The sequence below is a fragment of the Silurus aristotelis genome (assembly GCF_946808225.1).
Source record: "Silurus aristotelis genome assembly, chromosome: 18".
Taxonomy (NCBI): Eukaryota; Metazoa; Chordata; class Actinopteri; order Siluriformes; family Siluridae; genus Silurus; species Silurus aristotelis.
In genome coordinates, this window is record NC_139591.1 from 10,196,737 (window position 1) to 10,218,498 (window position 21,762).

A 21,762-nucleotide genomic window follows, 5' to 3' on the forward strand; every position below is an offset into this window, starting at 1 on the left:
CTAATTTTGATCGCCAGTGTATAGTATTACATCTGATGTAGTTCCAAATGCTGTTTAGTATTAAGCTTAAACTATTGAAGTGCTGTTAAAGCTGTTAGTAGTTAGTCAGTAATTAATCACTAATCTCTAAACACCTGCAAAGGTTGTAATACATAATCTGTGGACAGAGGTTCTTAATCCATCTTTGATAGATTTTCTTCATTTCCTGTCACCAAAGTACTTACCCAGAAAATTACTGACTTTGACAGCTCCCCCTGTAGCCTGCTGGGCTACATGCAGGCCTGTGATGACTCTGGGGCTGACCTGTGGCATCACCTCCCTGCAGAAGGCCCTGACTGAGCCATGAAGCCCCTAAACATGTAGAGGAGTGCAGAAATATAATTGGTTGCTCATACTTCAACTAAAATTGTGGAGATAATTTGTAATTGTTAGTTATATTAACAATTTATCATCTTCTTTGTTAAAAAACAAAGACTGCTTATCAAAAAACAAAAAAAAACTCTGCTTATCAAAATGTGTCCAGTTATAAAGAGTGTCTCCCAGTGGACTAGTAAATAAATATAACTTAAACACGCATTGCCCCCTGTTGACGAAAACACCTTGAACATTCACTTTCTCCAACACATCTATTTTTCACAAGGACTTCAAATATGATGCCTGCTCTTCTATTGCAGTTAACTTAGTATAATTCATAACAGAATCATAATTTAATAATCTAATAATGCTGTTTGCTGCTGTTGGTTGTGATCTACTGTATATCAGCAGTCTCAATTTAGAAATGGTAGCAGCTGTAATTACACAATATAAATCACTAGTCTGGGCAATAAACACTCATACACCATTTTGAAAGTGTTTTTTCTTTTTGTTTGTTTACTTTAATACAAACCTGATGTGATGCTTTGTGACATCTTCTCACTCCATTAAGGTAAATTCTTCTCTTTTCCCGAAGCTGTGTCATTTGAAGGACTGATGAGAGTCTGCGTATTCTGGTTAATGTTTCTGCCTGTAGCTTCATCTGCTCCATTATACTCTGCAGACTTCATTTGGGTTAAAAATCAGTTTATTTGTCAGCAGTATGCCAAAATATGCCAATGGAACATAATTGTTGTGTAAGGGTCAGTCATGTATGTTTAAAATCCCTTGCTAGATTATGGATATGTACTCTACTCTGTTATATTTGTTTTGGTGTGCAGTAAAAGGCAATGCTAATGAAATATATACCTATTAACCACAGTTTTCAACATATCAAAATATCTGCTTATAACATTTTCCAAGAAGCATAAGTTTGATGTCGTACTTGATGTCGTACTACATTAATAGTCATAAAAACTGACATCTGACAGGTACACTGTGTAGGGTTAAAACGATCCCTCAACAACTCAGGTAATGCGGATACAAAATAATATCAATGCTTTGTTTAGTCCATTTAACTACACACGGAGCATTGTGTTTTCACAGTGACAATTATTACTGATGCACCACCCACTAAACTCTGGACTGCTCTGAACAGGTAAACACAGAAGAATGAAAAACGGAGGAACGGGATGAAAACAGCGAGATGCGTGGAGAAGATTCCAAAGTTTGGGATAATTTCAAACTAAAACAAAGAAAACACTGTACAATGTGTTTACCTTTTTAAGAGTAATTTGATATTTGTAGTAATATTATATATGTATTTGCATTTTCATGTAATTATGGCAATTAAATGCACTAAATGGGTTTAGTTTTCACAGATATTCTTGTATGCAATTTCAACAATAAAAATTTAATAAATTTAATAAAGATTATTGAAAAAAGTAGTCAGTGGAACTATTTTAAAATGTTCAGAACTCCTTCTATAAAATATTAATGGCCCACCAAAATCAAAAGAAGCACTAGAATATTCACTACTGAGCACCATTTAGTTACAATATTAACAACAAAGTTTATCATGGTTATTGTTTTGTACATTTCATATGGAGAAGATTAAAGTACATGGCCTAGATTGGGTTGTAGTGCTGAGTTACCTGAATGCTGAGTTGTGTAAATATGGACAGGTGCTCTTGAAAAAGACTTCTGTCCACTGCAGAAATCTCAGAGGACAACACAACACCAACACATGAGCCAGGCACTGCAGCCATCGTGTCAGGAAATGTAAACACACCAGTGTCACTAAGCAGGACTGGCAGGTCTGGAAACAGTGGGCAAACATAACATACCTGCAAACATAACTCAGTTATGATGTTTCCCTAGCTGTCACTCACAAGTTCATTCGAAACATTATAAGCCACTTCATGTTTAATAACAATAACCCAGTCTTCAATCTAAAACATTTCAAATGATTACAATCTAAAATAAAAATGATGCTGCATCTCAAAATGATGATGAAATAAAATATCAAGCTAAATGCACTTTATCCAAAAGGGCCCACAATCAACAAAGCTGAGTTGGGTGACATTGGGTGTTGGGTGAGTATTTTGTGTGTATGCTAGTGTAAGTTAAACAAAAAAGGTTAGAGACTGCAGATGTCCATTTGAGTATGTGGTATTGTAGTGTGTGTTCTAGAATTGGCCAGTGGCAATGGACAGCTGGCTTTCAAAGGAGAAAAGTGCTAATACAGCACAATGCCAAAACCCTGGCCACCAGCAAAACAGTAATAAAACAACACTAACTGGCCTGCACTTTTCTTAAATGTTAAAAAAATGTTACTGAAAAACCACAGATTTGGAAACCATAAAAAATATGAAACTGCGTGTAATGGGTTGCACAACGAGGAATTTAAATTTCAGTAGCACTCACCGAAAGAATGTTGGTTTTGCTCTTTGCCTTTTCCCTATGTGTTTGTCCAATTAATTACTGATAACTTCTATTCATATACAGTTTTCACAATATCCATTCACAGACAATGTAGGCATTTAATGTGTAAATATGTCTTAAACAACAATTAAACATCAGTGATATGACAAAATGTCAACATAATTCTGATTCTACCAGACAGCAATACTTAAATACTATTTATACTCAAATTAATCTTTATGGGTTACCTTAGTTGATTATATGCTGAATTTAATGTAATCATTAAACCTCTTAATGGCCTTAATGTCTTAGGTACAATCAAATCCAAAAATGTTTTGCTCACCTGCAGGTAAGCTAGAGGATGTCTGGTGTCATTGCAATCATTATTATACTGGCTGGTGTTTAGGGTGATGCACAGGTACCCTGGATAGGATGGTGCACTGACTTGCCCATTTGGTGGAACAAAGAATATCTGTACCCCATGGGGTAAGAAAAATAGAACATCTTGATGGTGGGAAACCGCATCCGGTGTTGGCAGTGAAGGAAAGGTCCTCCCCTTGCTCTGCAGAGTACAAGTAAGCCTGTCTGTGGGTTGTGGGGTGTAGGCTGGTGGCCGATCCAAGGGCACATCAGAGGACATGCTAGGTGATTTTGGCAGACAGGGATCTCTACCTACGTGCATTAAAGCACGCGCTCTGTTAGTATGGGTGCTGGCATTACCTCCTGATTGATTTAGGATCGGGTAACAATTTTGGATACCAGAGGGTTGTGTGGCTGAAGCAGATTCCAGCACAGCCAGTCTAGTAGTGACGCTGCTCAGCATTTTATTCATCTTCACTAGAACCTGTTGAGCATCATTTTGGCCTGAGGCCATTTCCAGGCCCTTTAGGAGATGAAGTCTTCCTAGTCGGTACAGGGCAATCGCTCTGTCTTTATTTCCCATATTGTCCTCCAGAATTCCTGCTTTTAGGCATTCCAATGCTTTGTCATAGAGCTTCCTTATAATCCGATTGTTGACAGGCTCAGGAGTTTCCATATTTTAAGACTTGACTGTCCTCAGGAGTGTCATGTAGATCAAGTAAATATTGAGAAAAAAAAAATCTGGCACTGAATATAAGGAAATGCACCCTGTTTAAACAATCTTGTAAACATTCTTAGCTAGAACATTTGTAGAAGTGCATTATGTTGAAAACCTAAGGATATTTGCGTTGCATATTTCAGAAACCTTTAGCAAATGCAATAAATGCCATTCTTATAAAATTTCAATTTGGATGAACAGGTTTAAATGTACTGCTTACTAAACTACACTTTAACAATTCATGGCAGCTTTTTCTACCTGAAAGACGTGTCTTAGTTCTCTGCACAGGTTACTGTGAACATATAAAAGCTTCCTTATTTAGCACTCTGCAACTCTCCACTTTACAGACTACTACTAACACTACTACTAATAATTAGTAGTAGTAGTAGTAGTAGTGGTCAAAGTAGTATTTTAATTTAAAAGGTTGTTAACTAAACTATCTTTAACAGCTTTCTCCCTTTTATTTGGAATCATGGATATAGTCTACCTTTAGATCGGTTCGAATGTGTATAATTGGACCATGGTTATCTTGTAATGTGTAATGTGTTTAAGGAACACCACAGGCCCTTTTCTAGGGAAAAGATTTATAATAAAAAAGGTTCCACTACAGCAACAAGTGTTAACTTGCTGTTCCAGACAAGTTAATAACAAGTACATATCAAAATATCAAAATCAAAATATCAAATCAAATATTGAAGACTAGTATGAAAACTTAATCTCAATCTTAATCCTAAAAATAAGTGTGTAAATTAGTAAAACCAAATCTTACTTGTAATTATATAAGTAAAGGTATAAGCAAAAACAAGATTAACAGACCAGTAAAAGCAGCACTTAGTCAGGCGGCTAATCCTCTTATATTTGCATACTGACGACCGGGGCCCTGTTTAATGCTTATAAAACGACAGTGTGCTGAACAGAAATTAACTAACCGCCGATAGAGGGCGCCATTACGTTTAGTTTCTCAGACCTTTGTATAAGTAAAATGAACAGTAGTTTCTATAAACTAGTACAAGTCGGCATATAACTAAATTCAAACAAATAATGTTAATTTTAGGAGCCTCCTCTTGTGTTCTATTCATTTATCAAAAATCTCAATTTGCTCATCCTTCTCCCTCTGCTAAACAAACTGAGTCCATCCAAAACTACAAAATTATGTTTTAGTCAAACTAAACAGTAACTGGGATTTGTAGAGGTAATGTTTGGACTTAAACAGGCACCTAGCCTCTAAATCCAGCCAAATGGCCATTTTCAAAAATTCTCTTTTTAGAAATACCACTTAAAGTTCAGAAATGAAACTAGCATTGTGAGTCACTGAGGATGAAAAGCACTAATTTTATAGTTAAACTTAGAAAGCAAATGGCAATGATGTGACCGATAGAACATTTAATCCTCTAGATATATAGTGGCACATAGGTGACCACTTCTGCAAAAGCAAGAATAAACCAGGACCCTGTCTGTGTCAAATCACACAGACACCTATGTGGACCGTCATTCACAACCTCTCAGGAATAAAGCAAGGAACAATTTGATTTTCAATCACTTAAATTCAAAAATAGGAACATTTTAACTGACCTATTGACTAAGAGTAATGACTTAAGTCAAGTTTATTTTCCTTGCCAAAAGACTTTTTAGACTTGGAAGCTTGTTACAGTTAAAGAAAAGGGAAAAAGAGAGATTGATGAAAAAAGTGGCCAATTAATATATAGTTACAAAGCTCAAATAAGTCTCAAATACTGTCCAGTAGATTGTTTAGTAGCCGACACCACTAACTTGTTTAATTTTATTTGAAAGCTACCAGTTTTGAGATATTTCTATCGATCACACCTTTCTAAATGAAAAAAAGTGACACAAATATGGCAACTTGTTTTTTTATTTGGGGTGGGGGGGGTAGATGGAGGGAGCGAGCAGTCCATGATTCTGCATGACACTCCTGCGGTGGTAATTCACATACCCAAACAAGATCATACCCATTGCCTGAACAAGGAATCCAGGCACACGACTAATTTTATTGCAGATTTCACAAGTTGCATTATGAACTATGATAAAAATCACAAATTTAAAATCAATGTAAAAAAAAAAATAAAAAAAAAAAGTCCATGCACTATTTACATATAGAAGAGTAAGTGCTGCAGTTCATTTAGCTTCAGAGTCACTGGACATCAGTGCAGTGGCAAACAATCCACTGGTTTAATCAGGGATACACTGCAGTACCTGGAAAGAGGACATTTAAACTTGTGCGTAAACCTGCATAAGACTTAAGAACCACATGCTTAAAGTAATTTTAAAAAATAAATTTGCATTCTGAAAAAGTTTCTTGGGGATAATCTTAACTCACTTTGTGCTCCTGTACTTTTCACAGATGGCCTGCTGAGGCAAGCTTCCTGCAGTCAAGTGAAGCTGATGAAGCTGAAGCAGACATGGTGTAATCTTAGCCAGAGTGTAGCCAGTAAAAGCATACAGAGAATCAGGCTGCCAAAGAAAGGGCCACAGGTTATTTACTCAGGGTACACTTCCATGAGGCACAAATACCCTACAGGCAACTGTTTAAGTTTCATAAGTTATAACAACCTGCAATATTAAACAGCTCCAATTTGCTTTATTATACTAAATTAGAAAACATTACCCATAGTGCTTTGTTGAGAGTATAGTTTGCCAAACAATAAGCTGCAGCAGCAATCATTGATGGAAGAAACTGCAGAAAGGGGTCCACTTCAAGTAAGCACAGTTCTGAAATGTACTAAAAAAAAAATAAATAAATAAATAAATAGGGGGCAAGGGGGAGGCAACCAACCATGGATCAAATTCTGCAGAGATTTAAATATAGTTCAACCTAAATGTATTAAGTACACATTAAAAGATTAGTTTTTCACCAAAGCAAGATTTGCAGTTTTAACACAGACATCTCCCTCCAAAATGTACTGCAGCAAAAACTGGTGACTGGTTGGTGCAGTCATGTCAAAGGACAGCACTTTCAACATGAGGTGCTCCATACGGAGGAGCTGCTTTTTGGTGTAGGTATCATCAGTGATGTAGACAAACTCATCAACCTCTGGAGGATAGATCTCTTCATATTTCCTTTATATAAAAAGGAAAAAACAACAATTTTAATTGGGAAAAAAAAAAAAAAAAAACTCGTACAATCCTTACAGGTCCACTTACGCAGCTAGAAGGATTGCAGCAGTTCCCACAAGCTGTAGTTTTCCTCTGAGAACAGACATGCAGGAGAGAAAGCGGTCCAAGTAGTTCACTGCCAGATAGACAGTCTCTGAGCAAAGCTTGTATTCCTCAGAAACTTCAACCAGCCAATCAACAAGGATGACCCTCATGCAGTTTGTGATATCTGGCTGCTTGCTCATGTAACCAGGCTTTGGCCTATATCTCAACTAGGGGGGGGGGGGGGGGGGTTTAAATAGAGATCAAGAAAGCATAGGCTAAATACTAGAGCAGCAATTAAGGCAGCAAATGCTGACCTCACATTCTCGCAGGTGATTATGGATATCATCTGCATATTCAGCAGCAGACAAGATTTCTTCTGAAGTGGCTGCTCCCTCCTCAGACAACGACTGCATAGAAGCATCCAAACTCGATCCTGCAAAGATACAGCTGAAACTGACAGGGTCTAATCTGAATTAGCCTTTTTTTTTTTAGCAACTATAGCTGACCTGAGGTAAGATCATTAACAGCAGTCAAAATCTGAAGCTCTGAAGGGTTAAGAGAAATCAAATGAGCTCCAATAGGTTTAACAGCTCGTTCCACAATCGGCTCAGCGACCCGAATACCAAAGGCAGAAGAGGACCAATAGGAATCATTGTCATGGCCAGACACATTGTGTAGCACTGATCCATGTTTAGCTGGAACGCCCTTGAGAAGAACAGGATATTAAGTAAAAGCATTTAAAGAACACTAGAGACACGAGTGTTGAGACAGAGCAGATCTTAGATCCTTACGTGATTACTTCTTCTATGATGATCATTTTCAGTCAAAACACCCAGCACAACCCTTTGGCCAGCCTTTACACAAGGACCATCCACCCTTCCCTGAGCAGAGATGTTCTCTTGGCTGGCAAATGGTGCAAGGCCACTGAAGCTCATTTTCCAAAATAATCGGTTCAAATTACAAGACAAGAAGCCACTCGGGTTTAAGTTGCAAGCTCAACCTTTAAATAAATCGTTCACAGATTAGGTAGTGCAAATAGAAATTAAAATCGTCAGCAAATTATATGCCTGAAACTAATCAAAATCACAATAAACAAACCTGTGTCCCCTCGAGTTCACGCAAACTAACCAGACTATTTTTAAAAAAAAAAACACTAGTCGACCATCTACAGCTGCTTTTCTGACACTTTATATTTGCTGGTCGTCATTTAGGTCAGTAACTCGACCAATAAGAGCGCACCTGTAAATAATAAGCCTCAGGAAGTGAATTAAGTGCCTGCTCATTTATAAGGTGCTGATTAATTAAAAACGCCGGAAGCTGACTGGCTAAAGACATGTCACATGGCAACGTAACCATAGAAATAAACACTTCCTCGTTAATTCCGCCCGAATCGCAGCATAGAATAAATATGTTTACATAAAGTTTTACGTCCGATCGTTAACAGAAAAATCATACACACAATCATATTTTTTTATATGATTACACATGTGTGAAACATGATCATATATGAAGCAGTATTTCAGAATGTTTCCCAATAATGACATGTTGAAGAAACAAACTAAATAAACCCACAGTCCTTACAGAGAAAAATAAAATCTCCAGCTTGGAAACCGTGAATATGTGATCATTTTCGAATAAATCAAACCAGATGTCATATATGCAAAATAAATTAATAATTGAAAAATAATTTAAAGAAACACACACGCACGTGCACACTCACTACATATACATTTGAAAAATAAAACCACATGTACTGCATGTGAGGAGAATATAATTAAAACACAGGCATCATGCAACAGAGACTTGTGCTTGTGGGGATTAATAAAAAATGTCATTAATAAAAACCAACGCAAAAATAAAACCAGTATAAGAAACGGAAATAAATACAAACAAACATATTAAAAAAGTTATCAAAAAATATATTTTAAAAAAACCACAAGTAAAACTCAAGAATTTGTGTTTCAAGTCAAGTCAAACATGTCCTGCTGATTTTCAGCTGAACTATTTAGCAGAAGTCATTGGACTCTGGATGTGTGGATCAAGTTAGCCAAGCAAGGTTTCTCCACTAAGGGGGCATTTTGACTAGACCTCAAAGTGGAACCTTTCAATTACTGGTTTAACGGAACAGCAGCCTTAGTCATGGTGTCCCTGCTAAGGCTGCGCGCACACACACACACACACACACACACACACCAGCTCCTCTGCTGGCACTACACTCCAACCTCTGTCTTTTTCAACCTCATTGTAAGCCCAAGTGGATTTTATGTAAGAATAATTACTTTTTTTTTTTTCAAACTACATGCTTTATTATAAGGCATCAAAAACGCTCTTACAGTATTTTTTGGGAGAATAAGAGAATCCCAACTCAGTCAAGGACAGTTGCCAAAGCAAGCAAAATTGGCCATGCTATGTGTGTCAGAGGGATGAAATATTCTCTCTTCCCTGGCAATCACAGCGATACTAATCAATAGTTAGGGCAATTTGTGGACAAGGGCATATTTATTTAAGAGAGTATTATACTTCTTAGATGAGTTAGCTTGATGAGTCTTTAAAAAAGCCCTTGAAAGGATCTAGAAGTTTTTCAGAAGACATAAAAATCTTTGTGAAAGCCCATTATATAGTAAATACAGCTCAACTATATTTAGTTTTTGTGGTATCTTATTATTCTGACCACATTTTTTCTGGGAGGATTGAATTTGACCATTTTCCAGATACAATTAATTATTGTCATGTGTTCTAGCAAGGTTTGTAGGCTTCTTCCAAAATTAGTCAGTGTGAAAATAGCCCTTGTTTAAAATTGATCCCTTAATTTACTTAATTAGTTGATTCATTTACTTAAATTGTATTTACATGAATTATTGGTGCATGACTGAAAGATTAATTAAATTAATTAAATAAAATAAAATAAAAAAACATGAGGCTATTTCATGTATATCTGAATAGAGATATAAATACATAAAAAGATATTAAAAGGCCCTAAAAGAAATTGGGTTTCTTTTATCTAATTATCGTTGCATTGTCACAGGTCTCTGTACAGAGAAATGTTGTGATGAAATGTGCCTATTGTATGTCCCTTACTGTACCTATTAGCCACCTGGGATAAACTTGCATTTAAATGGTTTCTGATTTCTGCACTATAAATGTTGTAGAAAACTGCATTTGCATATATGTTTTATGACAGAAATGTGTAATTGAGATTCAGCTGTTGAGTGTGCTGCCAGGCATCTGTGAGAAGATAATTGTGCCTGTGCTACCAGAGACATCCTGCAATCTCTAAGCTTCCGATTGCCATGCAGGGAGCAACAGCGCAGAAACATGGCAGCTGGAGGAAGAGAAAAGAGGGCTTTAGAGAAACACAGAAGAAAGGCGGGAGTGGGTGGGGTGAGGAGGATCTGTTCATATGGTGTACTCTGCCAACATGATCCACTGTGTCACTTCTCAACATAAGCAGTTTATATTCTTGATTAATATGATGCCATCTTCTGTGGGAAAATTCTCTTCAAATAATGCATTCATGTGAAAGTTGGTCAAAAACAAACATCCAGTTAAAGTGGCTGTAGTTAATATTTTTATTGTATTTCTATTACTAATGATCGAATATGTTGGTTACAATTAAAATTATATATCATAGTAATATGATACATGTGATGATAATGTGATGATCAAGTGCATCACTTGCCTGCAAAGGTTTTCAGAAAGATGAGCTCTGTGATAAAGGTTGGGTCGCTCTTACAAAGTTCTTTTCAAACTCCCCTTAGCTTTACCTACAAAAACTGCTCAAAAAAAAGCTAGATATTGAATGTAACCCAAACACAAAAACAGCAGTAACTTGGGCCATGAATTTCAATGCTGAGAATAATGGGGATGAATTTTGATGCCAGTTTTTCCAGGAACAGGTATGAAATATTGCAGATGTGCCTTGAGGGCATGTCATTCTTTTTTTGCTATTTTTACTATGCAAACAGTCCTTCCATTGAGATACTGTGTATATAATGTGGCTGGTTTGTGTAATACTGCAGAGTTCATGTATAACAATGAGAAAAAAAAAAAAATTTTCCTCACCGCCTTCGAAGTGTGGGGAAGGTGTGTTCGTGTGAATTGGCAGGGGGCAAGGCTGACAAGAAACAAAAAAATGGCTTCCTGGAAGGCAGAGTCAGGGCATGTCAGCAACATTCAAATGCACATTTCTCTTCCTTTATTCGCAACAAAGCCCATCTAAACCAGCAGGAATATCTGCACTCTGTCAGGTGATGGGAATTCCATTAAATGTAGCATCAGCCATTTGAATTCAGAAAAACTATTTACATTATGGTAGACACCCTTATCCAAAGCAATTTACAACAGAGCAGTTGAGAGTTAAGGGGCCTTGCTCAGTGGTAGTTTAATGGTGCTTGGATTTGAACTTGTGACCTTCTGATCCAAAATCCAATTCCTTAACTACTGAGCTACCAATATCCCCATTAAAATACTTTGTAGCGTTTTATACAACATCTAGTCAATAAAATAGCAGAATAAGGAGGCATGTCTTCCTGCCTTCCAATCATGTTCTTTTTTATAAAAAAAAAAAAAATAAAAAAAAATGGCAGACAGCATTTATATAAACTCAAATTCTCTGGCCAAGTCATGCAATTAATCTGACATATGCAACCAGTTAACAGATTAAATATTCACATTCATATCCCAGTGATCTCCCAGATGAAGGTTAGTTTTAAAGTAACCAACACTTTAATGTTTAACAGTTGGCAAATTAATCATAATTGCATCCTAATTTAGTTACTTTTTTGGTAATGAAGAGCTACTTTACATCAGCAACACTGACTAAATGACAAATAAGTTATTCATAAGCATAGCAATTAGTTTCTAACTAATTAACAATTTGATTGTCATTAATAAATAAATATTTGATTGAAGAATATTGTTATATTCTGCAATCAAATATTATTATTATAATTTATTATATTTACAAAACAAAACAAATGATTATATTGAATATTGTTGAAGAAGCTGTTTAGTATCATAATGTTTCCATAAAATTGCTTGAATGACTGTTTGACAAACAAAATATTATTATATTTATCAATCTTTGGCCACCTATTTGAAAGCTGGCAGCCTGCACATTTCTTACCTTGAACACCTTCTTTCATATGGATAAATTCTCTGTTCCAATCCCAACAATTCTGGGCACCAATTAGAGGCCACATTTTGATGGTCATCATGTAGACTACTTACAAAGTATTTTACAGTATTTTAAAACTACAAAACACTAAAGTATTTGATACAAAATATAAAGCAATTTTCATCAAGTCTATCAAATAAAATTGCAAAATCTTATTTTATATTTAAAATACGTATTTGAAATACATGTATCATAAATACTACCATCCCTGCTTGAAATGTATGCTATTAAATGTAATCATTTATTAATTTAGACTAGGACTGTTTTGCTCGCAACGGGAATCAAATAGGCCAAGCAACATTGAGTTTCAATTAATTCATTGGCCAGACAAATAATGTCAATGTATTTTTTAATTCAACACATTAATCAAAGAGTACTACCAAAAACAACTTAAAAGCAGAGTTATGAAGAGTATCAGGATTCAGAGCATACAGGACTGTTTTTCCCAGCTTAATTCTTCAACTGTTGTTAAATATAACATTTCATTTGTAAAAAAATCAGTGGAGTCAGATTGAGGTCCATCCGCTATCACTATTACAAAAGTCATATATGAAAGACTGAGCAACAAACAAACACACATTTCTGGTTTTCAAAAGCTTTTTGAATTATAAAATGTGGGCAATCATTCTAATTTATTTGTATTGAAAACATATTGGATTTAAATCAGAAAATGTGTTTTTGGATGACTGAATACATTGTTTGAAAGACCTGAGCAAATAAACATTATGAGTTGAACAGCCAAGGAGTACAGACGAAAATGAATGTATGAAGGGGAAAAAACAGGAGAGGGAGCGATGAGACAGAAAGGGAGGGGAGAAATTCAGAGTAGAACAGCTGGATAGTCAGAATCCAGCTCACAGCTGAGAATCGGTGCAACAGAGCTATCTTTTTCTATATCCACAAATCCAAGAGTGTCATCTGTCTCCTGTTTCTCATTCCCCCAGGATAGGAAGAATTCTCATCTATAGCAGTGACTCCAAGATAATGGACTTCTGTGTGCAGTAGAGGAAACGATTGTCATCTGCTAAACAAAAGGTCAGTCTCTGTCATTTGCTATCACTACACAGTAGTGTTCTTGTATGTGTAACAATATATGTGCTGCATATAATTTGTCCAAAATCTTTACTGTTGCAGATGAATTGTTATATTAAACAAATTAGCAGATTATTTATGGGGTATATATGGAGTAATTTGATTGCTCCACTTGTCAGCTTATATGAGAATTGCAACAACACACAATGAGCAACTGCATATATATCTCTCATTCCATTTCAATTAAACAGTCAATTAACCCCCTTGGGTTTTTTTTTTTAGTTCAATATATTTAGATAAAAATAAAACTTGCAATTTGTTTCATCCACAGACTTAAACAGTAATTACCACAGCATCATTTTCTGAGTATCTTACTACAGTGAATGCAGTATAATATGCATGTAAAACACCAGCATCTGGTCAACATTACAGAGACAAAAACTGAAATCTGATACAAATTACCCAATTAGTTTGTCTATAAAAGCAAACACTGTATGAAGCCATTGCATCACATTTGAAACAACATTATTATGCATCGATAGATGACAAAAATTTTTAGGTATTTTAGTAAAATTATTGAAGTAATAACATGAATGTATATAATATAATTAAACACAGTCTCATTGTGCTACTGTGAGCTGTCATTGGAAAGCCTTTCAAATATTATCTGAACTGTTTAAGATAAGATTGATGCTCAAATCCATCAGCTTTTAATTCACACTGTAGGGTGCTGATGTTACAAAATGTCTTTCAGTGAATTGCTTGCAGCTAAATCTTTAAACTTAGTGTACCATGATTTAACTCCCTATGTGTACACCTTAACAATACAGAACAAACTATAAATGTATAATTAATTATATTTCATTACCATTCTTAAAGTAACAAATAACGGATACATGGGGAAATCTTCATTAAAAAGCACAATAATGTAAGGATAATGAATGCTCAGCAGGTTAGTGGTTAAAACTCTAACCTCTTGCAGTCTCAGTGCTGGTAGTGCTGTACTTTCTATCAGATGTGAAATAGGATAACAGCCTAACCACAGTAGTTGCCCTACTAAGAAGTCATGCAGGCTGCAAGGATGTCATGTTTCACGTGTAGACATGGATGAGCTTTGTTTGCATCATGCAGAAAAAGGGGATGGTCAGCCCTACTCATTAAAGTTTAGCTATGCTGTGTTTACTCAAGGCCCTTAATGATGTGGAGTCCAGGAATGCATCTCTGCCGATCTGAGCACTGATCGTTTTGCAGAGTGTAGTTTAGATCTTGATATTGTGTTTAAAATTTTTATCAAATTCCAGTGTTGTCAAGCTGTGCTTCACAAATAATACCCCAGTGTTGCAAAATCAAGAACAAGAGCCCAAATGTGCAAATGGGGTTTACGTTTTTTAAAAAGGGTTTATGGCTACATTGGACATAAAGTAATCGAACATTAAACTTTTTAACAATACAAATTCACAACCAAATTAAAACAATCAGTTTTAATTTGATTTGATTTATTCATTTTTCTTGAGGGATAAGCTAGACCTGCTTCTTACTTACAAATTGAAAAGAATCTCAGGGGTTTACAATGTTTGAGAGGAATCAATTGATTTTTTGATAAAGAAGCTTGCAGGATGCACCCTGGAGAACAGAGACTACCTCACAAAACAAAATGACAGGTGCCAAAATGACAACCAGGTCACATAAATAAATCCTCACTCCAAATTACCTATGAGGGAATTTGAAGAGAATACATGCTATTTTTTCTTCCATCTAAAAAGAAAAAACACTGACAACGGGAAGAATTTAATATAATGCAATATTGATATCTCAAAAGTAAAAAACATTGACAGAATGTTTCCTATGGCATCTGCAATCAATTGTTCCAAGCAACAGTCTAATGGTCAACAAATTTGAACAAGCCTACGCATAAAATGGAAAGAAACAACTAGTGAATGAATGGACCAGTTATATTTGATTGCGTCAGTCAATCTACCTTTGCAGTAAACCCTTTTGAAATATGTGTGTGCGTGCTTGTGTTCGTGTGCATGTGTGTGAGAAATATTACTATCAAATCTCTGTTTTTCCATTAAAAGCCAGATGTGTCTACTTTGTGTGGACATTATGAGGTACCCATTGTGAAGATCAATTAGACAAAGGAGATGCTTATTCTAATTCTCATGCTGGAGAGCACACAGCTCCTGGCCCATGATGACGGAATCATATTCAGAGCAGCAGAATGAACCCCTGATGTCAAATGTGTAATCTCATACATATATATATATATATATATATATATATATATATATATATATATATATATATATATATATATATATATATATACAATCTCATACATATATACATATATATACATATACATATATACATATACATATATATATATATATATATATATATATATATATATATATATATATATATATATATATATATATATATATATATATATACACATGCATATATCTTCTGTCTTTATGCCTTTCTGCACTTCAAACTCTGGTTATAATTTGTTATAATAACATCACCTCAATAACCTCCTCTCTTCTGGGAAGGCTTTCCACTGCAATTTGCAGCAGAAATTGGTTCTGGGGATTGGCTGTGGGGATTTGCTTCCTGTAATTGCATTAATAAAGTCAGGAACTGATGTTAGGTGAGGAGGCCTGGGGTGCAGTCAGTGTTCAATTCCAATTGAGTTCAGTGAGGGTAAGGTCAGAGCTCCATGCAGGTCACTTGAGTATTTCCACTCCAACCTTGGCAAACCATGGAACTTGCTTTGTTGCACAGGAGCCTTGTCATGCAGGAACAAGTTTGGGGTTCTTTCTTCTAGTGAAGAAATAATTTGTGCAGCCTCTAACCAAGAGTTTATAAAAAGCCTACATAAGAAGTATTTATGTAGGTAGTATTATGTAAGTAGTATATAAGAAGAAATCTCTATTTCATGCACTTAATTGCAAAAGTTAGTCATTCCATTATTAATTATTTTGGAATAAAGGATGTATTGAACTATTTTTTTTTTTTTTTTTTCAAATATATAAGCTTTTTCAATAAACACCTCTCCTAACAGTTTTCTCACAAAGCCCAGAAAGCCATGACATTTCCCCACTCAGGTGCTTCACAATCTATTATTGATAGCGTGTTAGTAGCTCATGGACAGGGGAAAAAAAACAAGTAACCTTCTCTCCTTAGATGTGTGTGTGTTTGAGAGCGAGAACAAGAGAGCGAGGGGAGATAGAAAGGGACTGACCCTTTGTGGTCACCCAGGACTTCTAATGCACCAGCTCTCTGACACACCAAATCACTCACTGGCAAACAATCACACAAATATGCATGTTGCCAGGATACAAAAAGCATGATTAAACACTATTAGTGACCTCTTTTAACTGTATCTGGAGCACATAAACTGTCTTGCCAAACAATAACAGCTACAGACATATTAATAAAGGATGGAATAGACTGAGTTGTAAGAACTCTAATGCCTAGAATAATCTTTCCTAAATATCTGTAGATGTGACTGTATTAAAATGGCAATGGGAAAGGCAAAATAATATGTAATTAATTGGTGACATTGTGGAATGATGGGTGGGTTAAATACTTGACATAGTTTACTTCAACCCAAATCCAAAACAGCTGTGACACTGTGATTTGTAATAAACCCATATTTTATTCACAATAAATGTGAAATGTTTGAACTGAGGAAATGTATAATTTTAAGGATAAAATAAAGTAATTTTTAATTTGATGGCTGGAAAATTTTTTTACAACGGTTGGGACAGAACAACAAACAAATAGAAGATTAAGTGTTACCTAAAAGAAACAGCTGGAGGGACATTTTGCATCCGTTCAGGTTAACTGGCAACAGGTCTGTAACATGACAGGGTATAAAAAGAGTATCTTAGAGAGTCCTTCATTATTAAAAATGGTCAGAGTTTCATCGAACTGAAAAAAACCTATATCTACAAAATGTGAAACAATTTCAGAATAATCTGCCTCAAAATAAAATTGTGAAGACTTTGAATATCTCATCATCTACAATACACCATATTATCAAATGATAATCTGGAGAAATCTCTGTGCACAAGGGACCAAAATAGAACAAACAATCAGTAGATAGTAGTAGATTTTGAAATGGAAATTACTCAAAAAACACCCACAGAAATAAATGTTTGTGACCATAGTTCTCCTTGCCACAGTTCTCCATCCATCAGTTTTGTAAAACATAAAAGGTATATAAAGTAGCATTTGCTTCCATACAGACATATTTTTTAAGAGAAGCCTTGCATAGCCTTGCATATTTTAGCAAGATAATGCTAAACTAGACACTGCATCTATTACAACAACTGAACTGGTCTGCCTGCAGTCCAGATATTTCACCAATGTTTATGTTGTTGTATATGTTAGTCTCCTCAATAGCCAGACATATACAACTTGTTCTTAAAACACTAGGGGATGCTGCACAGTAATAAACATGTCCTTGTCCCAACTTTTTTGAGACATGTTATTCTTCAAATGTATCTTATTTTTTCCATAAAATGATACATTTCCTCAGTTTAAATGTATGTTTTCTATTTTTATTCAGATTTTATTAATATTTGTTTTTCACAGTATCCCAACATTTTTGGAATTCAGGTCATATATACCTAGGTATATAGCCTGCAAAGAGGAAAATTAACAAATAAAGTGTCCTCTGCAGGTGTCTGTGAGCATCTGCCTGGGATGGATAGCCATGTGGAGGAGCTTAATGGGACTGAGCTGGAGGGACAAAGCTTTCTGCACTTCAACCCAACAACTCTTTCCACTGGGGCTGCTGCAGCTTCGTCCAGCCGTACTGAAAGTGTCTATGTCTATCTTTCTATTTTCCTTAGCTTGCTGCTCTTCCTTCTTACGCTCCTTATCATCACCCTGCACAGGCTGAAAAACATCATCTCGTCTAGTTCATCCTATCCAGAGTGCAGCAGTGAGGCAGGCAGTTCTTTTACCAACATGGAGATCTGTAGCCTGTCTTCACAGAGATCAGCAGTGTCTTCACTGTCCTGCTAGTAACACACATGATGGTAATAAACAATCTGACTTAAGGCTATAGCAAATGCAACTGTTTTATAATACTATTTTTTATGACTTATTCTTATAGTATAAACAACAATTATAAACAAAATTATGACAGTAATTTAAAAAAATGTATATTCGTTATAAGGTAAGATAAAATGCCCATCTTTAATTGTCTGTAATATCCAATCTATCACATTTGTTTGTTAATAATTATTTACACTGCCATATACAATAACTCATTGTTTTATGAAAAACTACTTATTAAAGATTTCATACACACAATAATATTTATTTATTTTGTTTATTCTGAAACTACTGTATTGGCTTTACTATTTGCATATGTCTTAGAAACAGATTTCAGCCTTTATTCAAAAATAATTAAATAATAATAATAATAATTTAAAAAAAAATACATACATACATACATACATACTTAATCTAGTGTGTCTAGATATTTGCCAAGTACAGTTGTTTTGGCAATTTGTGTATGATGATGAATGTTAAAGAATGAAAATGTTTCAACTGTAGCTAAGTGTCAACTGAAAATAATGAAAAAGTATATATTGTTTTATTATATGATTATCCAGGGTGTTAGTAGTTATAATTATAATGTAAACCTCATGTAGAGGCTATCCAGTAGATCCAGTATGGCTGACAGACCATCCACAACTATGAATAGCATATAGTGCATAGTGTGGATGAACAAATTAGTAAATGAAAATGGAAAATGGTTAAATGGCGAAATGAAATTTAAGAATCCAGAAATTCAATTTGCTGATTTCTCTCAAACACCTTACAGTACTAAGTTTGCTGTTAAGGAAAGATATGGAGACTGCAGGGAATGGTGTGAGTTTAAGAGATATTTGAAAATATCTGTTATTTCTAACAATTAACAATAATATACATCTCTAGGGTTTAAACTAATTATAAACATCTATTTATTTATACTCCTATTTATACTTACTTATATATATATTTTCGACCATGACTATTCTAGCAAAACAATGAGATGGGGGACGGGATTTTCTCTGATATGGATAACATTAATCCCAAAAAAAGAAGAAGATGGTAAAAAAATTATTGAGAGTTTGGTAAGATCTACAGTGAGGAAAATAAGTATTTGAACACCCTGCTATTTTGCAAGTTCTCCCACTTAGAAATCATGGAGGGGTCTGAAATTGTCATCGTAGGTGCATGTCCACTGTGAGAGACATAATCTAAAAAAAAAAATCCAGAAATCACAATATATGATTTTTAAACTATTTATTTGTATGATACAGCTGCAAATAAGTATTTGAACACCTGTCTATCAGCTAGAATTCTGACCCTCAAAGACCTGTTAGTCTGCCCTTAAAATATCCACCACCACTACATTTATTATCCTAAATTAGATGCACCTGTTTGAGGTCGTTAGCTGCATAAAGACACCTGTCCACCCCATACAATCAGTAAGAATCCAACTACTAACATGGCCAAGACCAAAGAGCTGTTCAAAGACACTAGAGACAAAATTGTACACCTCCACAAGGCTGGAAAGGGCTACGGGGAAATTGCCAAGCAGCTTGGTGAAAAAAAGGTCCACTGTTGGAGCAATCGTTAGAAAATGGAAGAAGCTAAACATGACTGTCAATCTCCCTCGGACTGGGGCTCCATGCAAGATCTCACCTCGTGGGGTCTCAATGATCCTAAGGAAGGTGAGAAATCAGCCCAGAACTACACGGGAGGAGCTGGTCAATGACCTGAAAAGAGCTGGGACCACCGTTTCCAAGGTTACTGTTGGTAATACACTAAGACGTCATGGTTTGAAATCATGCATGGCACGGAAGGTTCCCCTGCTTAAACCAGCACATGTCCAGGCACGTCTTAAGTTTGCCAATGACCATTTGGATGATCCAGAGGAGTCATGGGAGAAAGTCATGTGGTTAGATGAGACCAAAATAGAACTTTTGGGTCATAATTCCACTAAACGTGTTTGGAGGAAGAAAAAGGATGAGTACCATCCCAAGAACACCATCCCTACTGTGAAGCATGGAGGTGGTAGCATCATGCTTTGGGGGTGTTTTTCTGCACATGGGACAGGGCGACTGCACTGTATTAAGGAGAGGATGACCGGGGCCATGTATTGTGAGATTTTGAAGAACAACCTCCTTCCCTCAGTTACAGCATTGAAGATGGGTCGAGGCTGGGTCTTCCAACATGACAATGACCCGAAGCACACAGCCAGGATAACCAAGGAGTGGCTCTGTAAGAAGCATATCAAGGTTCTGGCGTGGCCTAGCCAGTCTCCAGACCTAAACCCAATAGAGAATCTTTGGAGGGAGCTCAAACTCCGTGTTTCTCAGCGACAGGCCAGAAACCTGACTGATCTAGAGAAGATCTGTGTGGAGGAGTGGGCCAAAATCCCTCCTGCAGTGTGTGCAAACCTGGTAAAAAACTACAGGAAACGTTTGACCTTTGTAATTGCAAACAAACAAATATTAACATTGACTTTCTCAGGTGTTCAAATACTTATTTGTCGCTGTATCATACAAATAAATAGTTAAAAAATCATACATTGTGATTTATGGATTTTTTTTTTTAGATTATGTCTCTCACAGTGGACATGCACCTACGATGACAATTTCAGACCCCTCCATAATTTCTAAGTGGGAGAACTTGCAAAATAGCAGGGTGTTCAAATACTTATTTTCCTCACTGTATGCAGGGGGGGAAAAAAACATATTTCAATTTTAATTAAACAATATATGCAGCACAGAAATTAAATTTTTCTTTCTTTTACAGTCCTCAGTGTAATAACTATTTCATGAAAACACAAACCCTGCCCTGCTATTAAACAAAACAAAGGATAGAAAGATTAAGCTTTATGGAATGGAAAAGATTTTATTTAAAAAAGTATTTTTGTCATTTGAACAAACATTATTCAGTAAAACAGAAAAATACTCTCTTTCAACACAAATGTATATGGCCTGACTCAGCTTGTACAAACCGTTAATATAGACATATATTATGGACAGAATTCATACCAAAAAAATAGTTTTATATATTACACAAAATTGAGAAATTGTTTGCATTGAGATACAAACTTTGGTCCAAAAAACTGGCTTGTGGTATTTATTTTTCAGGTGACAAAAAATTTTAAGTATTCTTTTTCATCATAGAAAACAGCTGACTATGAAAAAATGTGCTAACCCCTCTCCAGATGTTAAATAAGTTGCAATAAGTTAATCACAGTATTAGCAAATGAAACAAATTTTTGGAAACCAGCACGCATGTGAATGACTTGAGGACCATTAGAACATTTGCTTTGATTTTAAATGACTATTTCACTTTCACAGTGACTTCTTTATTTACTGCTGTAGAATCTTCCAAATCATTTCAAATAGATGAATGTTTTTAGGTAAATGGTTTGTTGCATATTTAATTCCGTATTATCTACGGAAATGTTTAGGCATTACATGTACTAACATTAACACAATAATTTTTATTTTAAGGG

The 21,762-nt window shown here is 35.5% G+C and overlaps 3 protein-coding genes across 4 annotated transcripts; 1 reads left to right on the top strand and 2 right to left on the bottom strand.

Moving 5' to 3' along the window:
- Nucleotides 1–220: 220 nt before the first annotated feature.
- sparta (spartin a) lies at nucleotides 221–4,635 on the bottom strand. Its single transcript, XM_083567682.1, has 4 exons — nucleotides 3,119–4,635; nucleotides 2,007–2,198; nucleotides 887–1,037; nucleotides 221–351 (listed from the first exon to the last, which is right to left on the bottom strand). Exons 1-3 carry the CDS (start codon nucleotides 3,809–3,811, stop codon nucleotides 921–923), a joined length of 1,002 nt encoding a protein of 333 aa, XP_083423808.1. The 5' UTR covers nucleotides 3,812–4,635; the 3' UTR covers nucleotides 221–351; nucleotides 887–920.
- Nucleotides 4,636–5,817: 1,182 nt separating this feature from the next.
- ccna1 (cyclin A1) lies at nucleotides 5,818–8,266 on the bottom strand. Its single transcript, XM_083569146.1, has 9 exons — nucleotides 8,108–8,266; nucleotides 7,801–8,009; nucleotides 7,516–7,714; nucleotides 7,324–7,442; nucleotides 7,013–7,236; nucleotides 6,724–6,928; nucleotides 6,477–6,590; nucleotides 6,189–6,322; nucleotides 5,818–6,064 (listed from the first exon to the last, which is right to left on the bottom strand). Exons 2-9 carry the CDS (start codon nucleotides 7,942–7,944, stop codon nucleotides 6,013–6,015), a joined length of 1,191 nt encoding a protein of 396 aa, XP_083425272.1. The 5' UTR covers nucleotides 7,945–8,009; nucleotides 8,108–8,266; the 3' UTR covers nucleotides 5,818–6,012.
- A 907-nt stretch (nucleotides 8,267–9,173) lies between these two features.
- Nucleotides 9,174–18,517, top strand: sertm1 (serine rich and transmembrane domain containing 1). Of its 2 annotated transcripts, none has more exons than XM_083569219.1 (3): nucleotides 9,174–9,274; nucleotides 13,130–13,220; nucleotides 17,914–18,517. In XM_083569219.1, exon 3 carries the CDS (start codon nucleotides 17,937–17,939, stop codon nucleotides 18,258–18,260), a length of 324 nt encoding a protein of 107 aa, XP_083425345.1. In that variant the 5' UTR covers nucleotides 9,174–9,274; nucleotides 13,130–13,220; nucleotides 17,914–17,936; the 3' UTR covers nucleotides 18,261–18,517. The 2 variants fall into 2 exon arrangements, with proteins under 2 accessions (XP_083425345.1, XP_083425346.1); XM_083569220.1 differs by having other exon boundaries at nucleotides 9,178–9,253.
- Nucleotides 18,518–21,762: the final 3,245 nt, after the last annotated feature.